This window comes from Protopterus annectens, chromosome 2.part2, assembly GCF_019279795.1.
Source record: "Protopterus annectens isolate FY-2018-M chromosome 2.part2, PAN1.0, whole genome shotgun sequence".
In the NCBI taxonomy this organism is placed as follows: domain Eukaryota; kingdom Metazoa; phylum Chordata; order Ceratodontiformes; family Protopteridae; genus Protopterus; species Protopterus annectens.
The window spans coordinates 115,404,932-115,417,861 of NC_056730.1; the positions used below are offsets into that span (position 1 = coordinate 115,404,932).

The following is a 12,930-nucleotide window of genomic DNA, read 5'->3' on the forward strand; positions in this document are numbered from 1 at the left end:
TTGAGCAGAATTTTGTCAATTGGTGATTTTTGTGGGAGGCAAAGAGATCTATGTCTGGCCTTCCCCATGCTTGGATTATTTCTGTAAAAACATTTGGATGCAACTTCCATTCGTGTGGATCTGTCATATTTCTGCTTAGGTTGTCTGCCAGCGTGTTTTCCTTGCCTGGCAAGTACTGTGCTTGTAGTTCGATTTGTAAGTCCATGGCCATGTTCCAAAGTGACATGGCCAGTCTGCATAGGGGTATGAATGTGTTCCTCCCTGTTTGTTTATGTACCACATAACTGTGGTGTTGTCCGTTCTTATCAATAGTTGACCTGGTTGCAGAAGGTCCTTGAAAGCTATAATAGCATTTATTACTGCTAGCATTTCCTTTTGATTGATGTGAAGGTGCTTTTCTTTTTGGGACCATTTGCCCTGAATGCACCGATCTGTCATGTGCGCCCCCCAGGCATAGTCAGAGGCGTCTGTTGTGATGACTTGATTTGCTTGAGGCTTGCTGAATGGAAGACCTGTGTTTGTTTGGCATGCTTGAGCCCACCACAGAAATTCCTTTTGTAGACATGGAATTAGTGGTTTTATTGTTTCCAAACTGTGGCTGTGTTGAGACCATAGGTTTTCCAGGTACCATTGAAGTATCATCATATGCAGCTTTGCACATGGGATTAGTAAGATGCAAGATGCCATGAATCCCAGAGCCTGCAGGATTTTCCTTGCAGTCAGCCTGGTGCAATTTGCTAGTGCTCTGAAGTATTGAGTTAGTTGCCCCTGCTTCTCTGGCGTGAGGTAGGCCATCTGGGTGTTTGTGTCCAAGTTGGCACCCAGGAAAATTATCTTCCGAGAGGGTATTAGTCTTGACTTCTTTTTGTTGATTGTGTATCCCAGAGAGTTCAACAACATTATTACATAAGCCAGATGTTTCAGAAGAATGTGCTTGCTGTCTGCTTGGATCAGGCAGTCGTCCAAATAGGGGTATATTTGTATCCCTTGAAGTCTGCAGTAGGCAATTACTGATGCCAGGCATTTCGTGAATACTCTGGGTGCAGTAGATAAGCCAAAGGGCAATGCAGAGAATTGATAATGGGTTGAACCTGCAAGAAATCGGAGGTATCTTCTGCAATTTTGTCTGATTGGGACATGCAGGTATGCCTCCTTGAGGTCCAATGTTACCAGCCAAGACTCCTTGCCCAGCATGGGAAGAAGCTGCTGTAGAGTGAGCATCTTGAATTCTGGTACGAGTAGAAATGTGTTTAGGATGGATAGGTCCAAAATAGGTCTCCAAACTTTTCCCTTCCTTGGTACCAGGAATAGTCTGGAATAAAAACCTTGACCTTGTTCGTGCGTAGGTACCTCTTGAATAGCTTTCATGTCCATGAGATCTGTAATTTGCCTTTGTGCCTCTGCCCTTTGATTGTGTGGCAGGTTTGGCATGCCTCTCATTTTTGGAAGGGTGTGAAAATGGAATCTGTAGCATCTGTTTATAATGTCCAGGATCCATTTGTCTTTTGTGACAATATGCCAATTTTTTGAAAATAATGCCAGCGTTCCTCCTAAGGGGGCTGCCACTTGAGTCTTGCTTGGCATGCAAAGGGGAAAGTCACTGGGCTTGCTTTCTGAATGATTGCGAGTTATCCTCACCACCTCTTTGTGTAGGAGCTTGCCATTGTCTGCCTCTAAATGATCCTTGGGATTGTCCTCTGCCCCTCGGGCACCTGTATCTGCCTCTTTGGGGTCTGTCCGTGGCTGGAAAGGACCAATTTTTGGAAGGCCAATTTCTACTGAATTATGGGGGTTGTACCTGTAGAAAATCTTTCACAGTTTGCAATGATTTAGCCTTTTCCTCCATTTTCCTTAATACCTCCTCAGCATTAGCACCAAATAATACATCCTTTTGTAGAGGGGCATCTAGTAATTTAGCTTTGACATGATCAGGCAAGGTTTGTTCCTTGAGCCAGGCATGTCTACGTATGACTGAGCCTGTAACAGCAGCTCTACATGAGGCCTCTAGAGCATCAAAACCACATTGTAAGGTATGCTTACCCACTTGTTCTGCACTATGCATCAAATCCTGCAACTCCTTCAAGTCTGGTTGTTCAGGTTGTGACATTTTACTTTTCAATTGTGATAACAAAAACTGTTGGTATTTTAGCATATGGAACTGACAGTTTAAGGCCCTCATGGATAAGGTAGCCGAGGTATATACCTTTTTCCCCCACCTTTCTAAGGATCTGGAATCTCTCTCGGAAGGTAATGGATTTTTAGCAGTGGAGGCCTTAATTCCCTTGTGGCATGTGAGATGGTTTCTGGGTCAGCAGCATGGCTTTTGTATAGAAATTGGTGTGAGTCAGGAACCCTGTAGTACCTGTCAGGCTTGACTGGGGCTGGAGGCAGAGAGTCCGGGTTAAGGCAGGCCTCCGAGTAAACATCATCTAGGATGTCCAAGACAGGAGGTATAGCCAGAGGCCTGTGCTTGGGTAGCAAGAGAAATTCCCTAAGCCTTTTCTTGGAATCTGAATAATCTTGGCCTTCCCAGTGGAAGTGTTCCCTTAAGGTATGCAAAGTTTCCCCAAATGAGTAATCCTCTGGGGGGGATACAGAAGGAATGGACTCCTCCGCATCAGAGTCTTCAAAAGGGGAGTAAGAATGTTCTTGATCATCAGAGTGCTCTGAAATAATGAAGCCCTGATCAAAGGAGGGGGATTCTTCCTCCACTCTGGGCCTTTTGTCCGGTGGGGGTTGAGAACCCCTGATAAGAGTAATTAAATCCTCAGCCATCTTAAGCATCTGTTTTTTAGGCATGGGGCCTGGAGATGGGCCCTGTGTAGCTTGTCTCTTAGAATGCATGGCTGCTTTAGACTTAGTGAAAGCCTTGATGGAGAAAGAAGAGGAAGGTCTGAAGACACCTTGAGTGGAGGTAGACCTGTCCACATTTTGAAGTTCAACGCCAAGAGTGGCTTCGGTATCTGTAGTCGGGGTGTGGGCCGAGGAGCCTGCAACCTGGGGTACAGGAGACACCGCCAATGAAGTGTCGTTAGTCAGGGGCTGCGTAGGCGCCTCGCTGAGAACCGGACCACGTGTAGTCGGCTTTGGCGTGGTGTCGGTAGGGGCCGTGGACCTCGTGTGTCGGTCCTTATCTTTGCGTTTTTTAGGCAGAACTGGAGTCGGAGTATCCGACGACATAATATAGTTAAATGTTTTTCCAAAATAATGCTGGGCGAACTCCGCCCGATGCTTAATGGTGCGTTCGCTGAATGTAGCACAAAAGCGACAGACTGAGACGTCGTGGTCTGGGCCTAAAGGTATACAGAGGGAATGGAAATCCTTATGCGGTATTTGCTTCCCACATGAAATACAATTATTAACTTTGTCTGACATCGGTCTGAGGCAAGAAAAGTTTCCCCAACGGAGTACTTAGCTTTCAAGAAGACTTCGGTTTCAAAATTTTCGTAATTTCAGGAGCTGGCCGACTGGCACTTGCGAACTGCTTCTGCTTCGGGCACCGCGCGGCAAGAAAGACTGAAGAAAATGGCGTCGGCTGGTTCCTTTATACCCCTGTCGCACTGACGTCAGGGAAGAAGCGACGACAACCGACGCCGGACCTAGACTTTGGAATTCGGCCGACCGAGGACCCGCCTGACAGCAGGAGAACCCATCTGTTATGACTGCAGCTGTATGCACGTTGAACATCTGATCTGAACAGCCTATCTGGCGAAGAAGTTTTTTTTTTTTTTTTTACTGAAACTCACATGAGAAAGGTTCCAACGGATTGTTCAGCCACAAAAGACAGCATTTTTATTTGCTATTAAAATATCACGGAGGCCAAAATATAACAGGGTGCAGCAAAAACACAATAAAATTGTACGCAAGCACTACACAATGACTTCAGAAAGTGAAACTTACCACTATTCAGAATTTAAAAATAAAAATTTGCAACTTCCACAGTGAACTAAGCACAGCCTAGAAATCTACAAATATTTCTAAAGCCTGATTAATAAAATTCACTGCGTCTCACAAACAGGAAATTTGCCAAAGTACTTTAAGGCAATCAATTCTGAGACGTAGACTGAACATTTACTCTTCTGTCTCAAAGCACCCATTCAGCACAAAAGCTTAGTTTATTTTAAAAAATTAACACAGACCAACTGTCCAGCAACAATCTTTCATTTGAAACCAAAAACAGAGGATTACTACATGTCGGGGCAGAGACCTGTTTAGCTCCAAAAGCAGAGGGATCATTACAACCTCCTGGACTGACTGGGGACCAATCCAGCTTGTCACTCACGTCAAGTGGGTCTACTCATTAGCAAAAAACTACAAGTCAAGGATTGCTTATAACACAACTCAGACATTCAAATAAACTGTAGAGAGAAAAATGGTTACTCAGAGCTCTGAGATCTGCAGTGTGCTTTAAATGTTTTCTGTCATCATCTGATTATCTACTTACGTAACATCAGGATGATGGTTGTACTTCTTCTTTCCAAAACGTGTCTGCTGAGCAAAGAAGTCATATCGTTCAGACTTCTTCCACATGTAGTAAAATGAAACGCATTCTGCAACGGTCCGTGTTTTTACCTAACAAAAAAAAAAAAAAAAAAAAAAAAAAAAAAAAAAAAAAAAGAAAGTATAAACATTGTGTGGTTCTTTAGCAAGCTACTTAATAGTTCTACATGTTAAAATCTTCAAAATACTTTTTCACTCGCAACAATAACCTCATCCGTATAAGTACACTCAACTTGCAATGTTAGCAAACCCTTGGTGTGTACCCTATGATGACTAAAAGTAGTGAAAAAAAGAAGTTATGTCTTCCCATAACGTTCCATCTGTATTGTTGATCCTCATTCAGTCATTACGTATGGGTATCGGTTCCGACCTCTGAACCGAGCCAGCCATCTTCCAAACTCGCGTCAGCTACAAACTCTCAAACTAAACTCTTACCCATAATTCCCCTCTCCCTGTTACCTCAGATTGAGTTTGCAAGTCAAAAGAAGGTAGAGGCTACCTCTGGTCAAATGACCTAAGAGAACTGGATGGTGAGATCCACTAGAACCCACAGGAGAGGGAAGGAGAGAGGGTCATAATGACTGAACGAGGATCAACAATACAGATGGAACGTTATGGTAAGACATAACTTCTTTATCTGATAATGTTAATCCTCGTTCATTCCTTACGTATGGGGCAGAGTCCCCAGCTACCTCTACTCCTGGGAGGCTCTCATGGAAGGACATTCCTGAACACCATAGAACCAAAGATGCTCTTCCCCTGGAAGCCAAATCCAATTTGTAATGATTGATGAAGGTTATGAGGCGTAGCCCAAGTTGCAGCTGCACAGATGTCATGTAAAAAAGCCCTGGCATGGAAGTGCAGAAGAAGTTGCCACCGACCTTGTCGAATGAGTCTTCATGGTAGTAGGCAATGGGATATTACTTTGTGTATAAATGAAGGTTACAGTGTCTTTCAACCATCTAGCTAATGTGACCTTAGCAACAGCAGATCCTAATCTAGGTCCAGAATAGGCCAAAAATAATTGGTCAGATTTATGAGAGGACCTAGGTCCTGTTCAAGTAAAAGTGGATTTGCCTGTGAATATCTAGGGTATGTAGGCAATACTCTCCTCTATTTGAATGATTGGGAAAGAAAACTGGCAATTCAATGGTTTGATTAATGGACATTTCAGAGATCACTTTTGGCAGAAATGAAGGATTAGTTCTCAAAGACACTATATCTCTATGAAAAATCAAGTATGGACTCTATGCATAAAGCTTGAAGCTCAGAGATACGTCTGGCAGAAGTAATGGTGACCAAAAACAAGGTTTTCCATGACAAATATTTAAGGTCGCAAGAAGAAGCTGGTTCGAAGGGTGGCATTGTCAGAGCTTGTAGAACTAACGACAAGTCCCATGGCTGAATAGGTTCTCTAAAAGGGGGCTTCAAATGATTCGCACCTTCTTTTATAAAGGTCTTGCATAATTTGAGAGACATAAGAGAGGAGTCTTGGACACCCTTCATGGAAATTAGATATTGCAGCCAAATGAACTCTAATGGTAGAGGCAGACAGACCGATTGAAATAGGTTGGCCAGATACACTAGTATTATCGACACCGGTGCTGAGAAGGGATCTACTTGTTTTTCTTTCAGCCAACAGGTAAATCTTTTCCACTTGCTTAGATAAGTAATTCTAGTGGAAGACTTATGAGATGCAATAAGAATGTCCCGTACTGGTAAAGAAAGATCATTCTGCTTGGCAATAAAGGGAATTGGAGGAGCCAAGCTGTGAGCTTCAGGCTGTCCAAGTTGGGATGAATCAGGTTCTGCAGATGTGAGATCAACTCTGGGGTTGGATGGAGAATCCATGGTTGATCTAGCAGGTGAGGCCAAAGGAAGGGGATCCAAATCTGATGAGGTCAATATGGTGCTATGAGGATCACCTTGCTCTTCAACCGATGGGCTTTCTTCAGAAATTGGGGAATGAGTGGGAAAAGGTGGGAATGCATAAAGAAGACCCGAGGGCCAATCGTGGACTACAGCGTCCCTGGGTGACTGTCCCGGTGGAATCAGGGCGAAGTAGTTGCTCCATTTGTAGTTGGTCGGGGATGCAAAGAGGTCGCAGAAAGGATGGCCCCAGCGGTGGAAGATCGCTGTCGCTATCAAGGGATTCAGGGACCACTCGTGAGGTTGTAGAATGCATCTGCTGAGTATCACGTTGGAACTCCCGGGAATGTGCGTTGCTAGAAGAAAACGGTTGGTAGCCATCGCCCATTGCCACATCCTCATGGCCTCTCGACAAAGGGGGTAAGATTTGGTTCCACCTTGTTTGTTGATGTATCGGACCACCGCTATGTTGTCTGACTGAATCGCAATCGTCCCAGATGGCAGCAGGGGATGGAATGCTTGCAAAGCCAGAAGCACCACCCTCAGCTCTAGAACATTTATATGCAGTTGGGCCTCTAATTTGGACCAAGTGCCTTGGACTGTGTCCCGGACATAGCCCCCCCCCACCCCATCAGGGAGGTGTCTGTGGTCACTGAAGCCTTGGGTTGCCGGGGGAGAAGGGGCAATACCATTGTCACGGGTTGTGGGTCATCCACCAATTTAAATCCTGTTTGCACCTGTGGGTTACTCAAATCTTGGCTGAAAGAGGATGCTGAAAAGGATACTACTGAGTGAGCAGTAGCCATTGTAGAAGCCTCATATGAAACCTGGCCAGGGGAACAATGGTGATGGAGGCTGCCATGGAACCCAACAGCTGTAGGACAAAGTGAGCTGTGAATTTCTCCATGGAAATGATTGGGATCAGTTGTTGCTTTATCCTTAGAATTCTGTGCTCTACAATGGATGCTCTGCAATTCTTTGTATCCAAGATGACACCTATGAATTCTGTGGACTGAGATGGGGTGAGATTGGATTTTTGCCAGTTTATGGTTATGCCTAGCCTTTGTGCAGCGAGGAGAGAGTATGCCAGGGCTTTTTCCAATAGATGTCTGGTGGGGGCGGAAATGAGCCAGTCGTCTAGGTATGGAAACACCTGGAATCCTTGTAGAGCAAGTGAGCTGTGATGACTGCCATGCACTTTGTGAACCACTCTGGGGGCTGTAGAGAGTCCGAAAGGCAGTACTCCTGAGCTGGTACTGACTGGCTCCCGCATGGAAGTGCAGAAATCTCCTTGATGGCCTGTCCACTTATGTGGCGGTACACTTCTTGAAGATCTATCGAGCACATCCAATAGTCTTTTTCCAAAAGCGGGAGGATAGACTGTATTGTGACCATCCGGAATTTCTGTACCCTCACAAACTTGTTACACTGAGATCCAAAATTGGTCTCCAGTCCCTGGTTTTCTTTGGCACCAAAAACAGTCTTGAGTAGAATCCGGATCCTATCTAGTCTGGAGGGACTATTTGGATGACTCTCTTTCTTAGCAGCTTTTCTATCTCTAGTGCTGCTTCTTCCCTTTGGACTGGGTGGAACGTCGAGAAGATTTTTTGAAGGGATGGGACAAAGATCGAAGGGGATATGATAACCTCTGGTTATAATCCTTTCTACCCAAGAATTGGTGGTGATGGTTAGCCAGGCACAAAGGTACAAGGAGAAACTACCCCCAACCACCTCCAGAGGAAAGGAGTTGGGCCGCTCTTCAGGAGCGCCAGCAGGACTGGCCAGGAAGAGAGTCCCTGGAACCCTGATTATGCAGACCCCCTCTGCCCCGAAATGGGAGTCTTCCCTGCGAGTTCCCCCTCTGCATCTAGGGGAGAACTCGGCCTGTGTGTCACGGAAAGGACCCTGAGATTTCTTGAACCATATCTTCTCACTCTTTTGGTTTCGGGAGAAAGCACGTTGAGGGGAAGAATAACTGACATCTACGGCAGAAAGGGTCTTACCGTCCTGTTCACATCTGGCCAGTGTGCTTTTAACTTTGGGTCCAAACAACAAAGAGGCCTCAATGGAAGCGCTAAGAAAGGAAGCCCTAAAAGGTTCCGCGAAATTGCACAAGCGCATCCAGGCTTGTCGTCAAGACCACAGTTGAACCCGCCACTAGCTGCTTCTTGTGATGCGTGAGATAGTCACATGGAGGAGTTAGATATTGACTCAATGGTGGCCAGCTGAGAGGCCACTTTGTCACGGACCTCATCAGACACGGCACCAGCCAAGGTTTCAAAGAGCTCGGAAATCAAATCCCTTTGAAGCCTGGTAAAGTGTGCCATATAGTTCAGGGACCTGATAGCAAAGGTCGCTGATGCAAAGGTGCGCTTCCCTATCCTGTCCAGTGCCCGGGACTCTGTTAGGTGGGTGGACAGTCTGGCTTTCTTCTTCTGCCAGATCCTTTTTAGTTGCGGACGCCACCACCAGAGCATCCATGGGAAGACCTTTAGATCAATGGGGATCCGTAGCAGGAGGGGATAAAATCTTATCTGGCCTCCGGGAAACAGCCTCGACGGTGTCAGGAGCCACGCACGCTGAGCCGGACAAGTTCATCAGCAGGTGGAGTAACCCATGAGATAGGGGGCCGGGCGTGAAAAGCCTGTAGGAACACAGACTCCTCAGAAGTCGGATTAGAGGGCTGCCATTCACCTCTCTGTTTAACGATTTCGAGGATATCACCAAAGGATACCTCAGAGGGTGATCGAGGGGATCCTTCCCCCTCATCAAAGTCTGTCACTTCAGTAAGGGACTCCTCTGTGGAGTCCATGTGCCTCCTCTTACATAAACTTTTCCGGTGAACTTCCTCAGAGGGAGAAGCTGGGGAAGACAATGGAAAGGGGGTTTCCCGTGGGAATATGTCCTGAGGCCCTTGCGCTCGGTGTCTGCTAGGTGTGACTTGTGAACACAGTGGACCATAGGAGGGCGGGGGGATAGACAGCACAGTATCACCAGCAGAAGCCAGAGCCTTCTCCATCAGTTGGAAGGCTGGTCCACCTGAAGAGAGGTGAGTGTCCAGGGCAGGGGTCACCCCTTCCCTAAATGGCTCAGCCTGCCGACCCGGAGTCCGTGGGTGGCTGTGAAAAGTACAGTTGTGTACACTTACCATAAATGTAGATGTTAGAGTGTATTCACTGTTGCAGTCATTACATTTGGGCAATCTGCTGGCAGGTTGCCCTCAGTCGGCCTGAATTCCAAAGTCTTGGGTCCTGCGTCGGGTGCTGTCTTCTCTTCCATGGTGTCAGGTCATCAGGGGTATAAAACATGCAGCCAATGCCATTTTCTTTAGTTTTTCTTGCCCCCGATGTCAGGTGCCCCCAAAAAGGTAGAAATATTATATATATATCTATTTACATGCATCAATATTAATGTTATCTTCATCTACAAGCAAATACACCACATAGGTTGTAGAAGATAGCGAAGGAAGATAAACTGTAGAATGACAGGGGGATGGCTGGAGGGTAACCTGGACTGCAACAGTGAATACACTGGAACATCTACATTTATGGTAAGTGTACACAACTGTACTATGTTCTTTGTGTTTCACTGTTGCAGTCATTACATTTGGGTAGAATCCCAAAACTATGGTTGGGAGGCTGGAGCTAAACAGCATTAGGTGTGGCTATAAGGCCCTGCAGTTGCAAAGCATGCCCTAGAGAGGCAAATGGTAATGCTTTGTAAAGGTGTGAACAGAACTCCAAGTAGCAGCTGAAGTAGCTGCAGCTCTGGTGAAATGATACCTAATGTCCTTGGGCACAGGTTTACCATGGTGTAAGTAGCAGAAACGGACGCAGTGGCTTATCCACTTTGAAATTGTCTACTTTGAAATAGCCTTTCCTTCTGATCCTGTAGCATATGACACTAGTAATTGCTCAGTTTTTCCTAGAGCTTTTGTCCTGCTCAAGTAGAATCTTAGCTGTCTGTGTACGTCCAAGGAATGCAGAATTCTCTTCCCTTTGTTCTGCGGATATGGATAAAATGTTGGCAGATGAATTGTTTGGTTAAGAGCCACACTGGAAACCACCTTAGGCATACAAGTAGGATTTGTCCTCAGACACACCCTGTCTGGGTAAAATATGATAAAAGGCTCTACAGCCATGAGGGCCTGTAGCTCTGAAACTCTTCTTGCTGAAGTAATTGCTAGTAGCAGAGCTGTCTTCCATGATCAGAACTTTTATATCAGCGGTAGCGGCTGGTTCAAATGGAGGCTTTAGTAAAGGATGAGAAAAGATTGGTGGCTCTGTATTGTAATGAGCCGAAATGGCAGAGGCATGGATTTTGATTGATGAGAAAGATAGGCCTTTGTCAAGCATCTCAGTTAAGTATAGTAATATCTGAGGAATATGTGGTTCTGCTGTATCAGTACCTTGTGCTTGATTCCAAGCACAGAATCTCTTCCATTTGTCAGCATAACATTTTCTAGTACTAGGCCTTCTGGCTTCCAAAATGGCATCCATCTCAGCTTTACTGAGAGGTGTCATTTGTATGATTACATGATTAGCCATGCTGCCAGGTTCAGAGTCTGCAGTTGATTGTGCAGGATCGGATTGTTTTGCTGGGACAGTAGTTGTGGTCTTTGAGGCAAGGTCCAAGCTGGGTATTAAGACAAGTTTCTTAGGATTGGGTACCAGTATTGGTGGGGCCAGTCCGGGGCAATTAATATCATCTTTGGCTTCTCTTGCCTGACTTTTAGGAGGACCTTGGGTAGAAGAGGCAGAGGAGGGAAGGAGTAAACTGATAGGTTTTTCCAACTGAAGGATAGGATGTCCACGTTCCATGCTGGTCTGTGATAAGTCCTTGTGCAGAATCTTTTCAATTGATAATTTTGAGGAGAGGCAAATAGATCTATGTCTGGGCTTCCCCATTTCTCTGTTATTATGCTGAATACTTGTGGATTTAGTTTTCACTTGTGAGGATCCATAAGGTTTCTGCTTAAATCATCTGCCAGAGTGTTCTATTTTGCTGGCAGGAACTGAGCTTGAAGATTTATTTGATAGGTCAAAGCTGTGTACCACAGTGACATGGCTAATCTGCAAAGGGGGTAGGAGTGTGTGCCCCCTTGCCTGTTTATATGCCACATGACTGTGGTGTTGTCCGTCTTTATCAGTAGTTACCCTGGATGAAGAAAGTCCATGAAAGCAGTTAGGGCATTTTGAACAGCTAGCATCTCTTTCTGGTTGATTTGCAGATGCATTTGATTTGGTGCCCATATGCCCTGAATGCATCTTCCTGTCATGTGGGCCCCCCAGGCATAATCTGAAGCGCCTGTTGATAAGGTTAGGCTGGTAGGGGGAGTACAGGGCCGTCCCCCGTTTTGGTGATAGGCCTTTGCCCACCATCGAAACTCCTGTTGCAGGCAGGGAATGAGAGGAATCATTGTTTCCAGACTGTGTGAATGTTGACTCCATAAACTTTTTAGGTACCATTGCAGTTTCCTCATATGCAGTCTTGCATATGGAATTAGTAGGATGCAGGATGCCATGAAGCCCAGAGCCTGCAGAATTTGTCTTGCAGAAGACTGGGTCTTTGTTGCCATCAGTTTGAAGTAAGTAGTCAGTTGCCTTTGTTTGTCTGGCGTGAGGTAAGCCATCTGGGCAGTTGTATGCAAGCTTGCACCCAGGAATGTTTTCTTTTGAGAGGGTACCAGTTGTGATTTCTTTTCGTTTATTGTGTACCCTAGGCATGCTAGAAGCCTTTTCACAAACGCCAGGTGTCGTAGAAGAGTGTCTTTGTTCTCTACTTGAATGAGACAGTCGTCCAACTAAGGATATATCTGAACACTTCTTTGTCTGCAAAATGCAATTACTGGTGCCAGGCACTTTGTAAAGATCCTGGGCGCAGTAGATAAGCCAAAGGGCAGTGCAGAAAATTGGTAATGCATTAAGCCAGCCTTGAATCTGAGGTATCTTCTGCACGACTGTCTTATTGGGACATGCAGGAATGCCTCTAAGTCTAACGTCACCAGCCAAGCATTCTTGCCCAGCATGGGCAGAAGCTGTTGCAAGGTGAGCATTCTGAATTTTGGAATGTCCAGGTACGTATTCAAAATCGATAAATCCAGTACTGGCCAGCAGGCCTTGTCCTTTCTGGGTACCAAGAACAGTCGAGTAAAAACCTTGTCCTTTTTCCTGTTCTGGTACTGTCTGAATGGACCCCATGTCCATGAGGGACGTAACCTGTTTCTGTGCCTCTGCCCATTGTTTTTTTGGCAGGTCTGGCCAACCATTTGTTGTTGGCAAAGTGTGGAAATGGAATCTGCACCCCTGTGATACGATGTTCAGTACCCATTTGTCCTGGGTTATTAATTGCCAATTTTGAGCAAAAAGTGCTAATTTTCCCCCTATGGGTGCTACCAACAGATAAGTGCTTGGTGTAGGCAGAGGGAAGTCACTGGGATTGCTTTCTGTAGGTTTGCGCTTTATCTCCCCCAGATTTGGAGGTGGATGCGCCCCACTGCTTTGACCTGTATGAGTCTTGAGCCTGGTACCTGGAACCGTTAGGGTGTCTGGATTTGCCCCT

General features: G+C 45.7%; 1 protein-coding gene across 3 annotated transcripts in view; it reads right to left on the reverse strand.

The window, feature by feature from the left end:
- Positions 1-12,930, reverse strand: part of MIER3 (MIER family member 3) — an 874,587-nt gene that overhangs the window by 279,046 nt on the left and 582,611 nt on the right. For all 3 annotated transcript variants that reach the window (XM_044063799.1, XM_044063797.1, XM_044063798.1), the window contains one exon: positions 4,445-4,572. In XM_044063799.1, the coding sequence (XP_043919734.1) occupies positions 4,445-4,572 (128 nt within the window). The remainder of the gene's footprint in view (positions 1-4,444; positions 4,573-12,930) is intronic.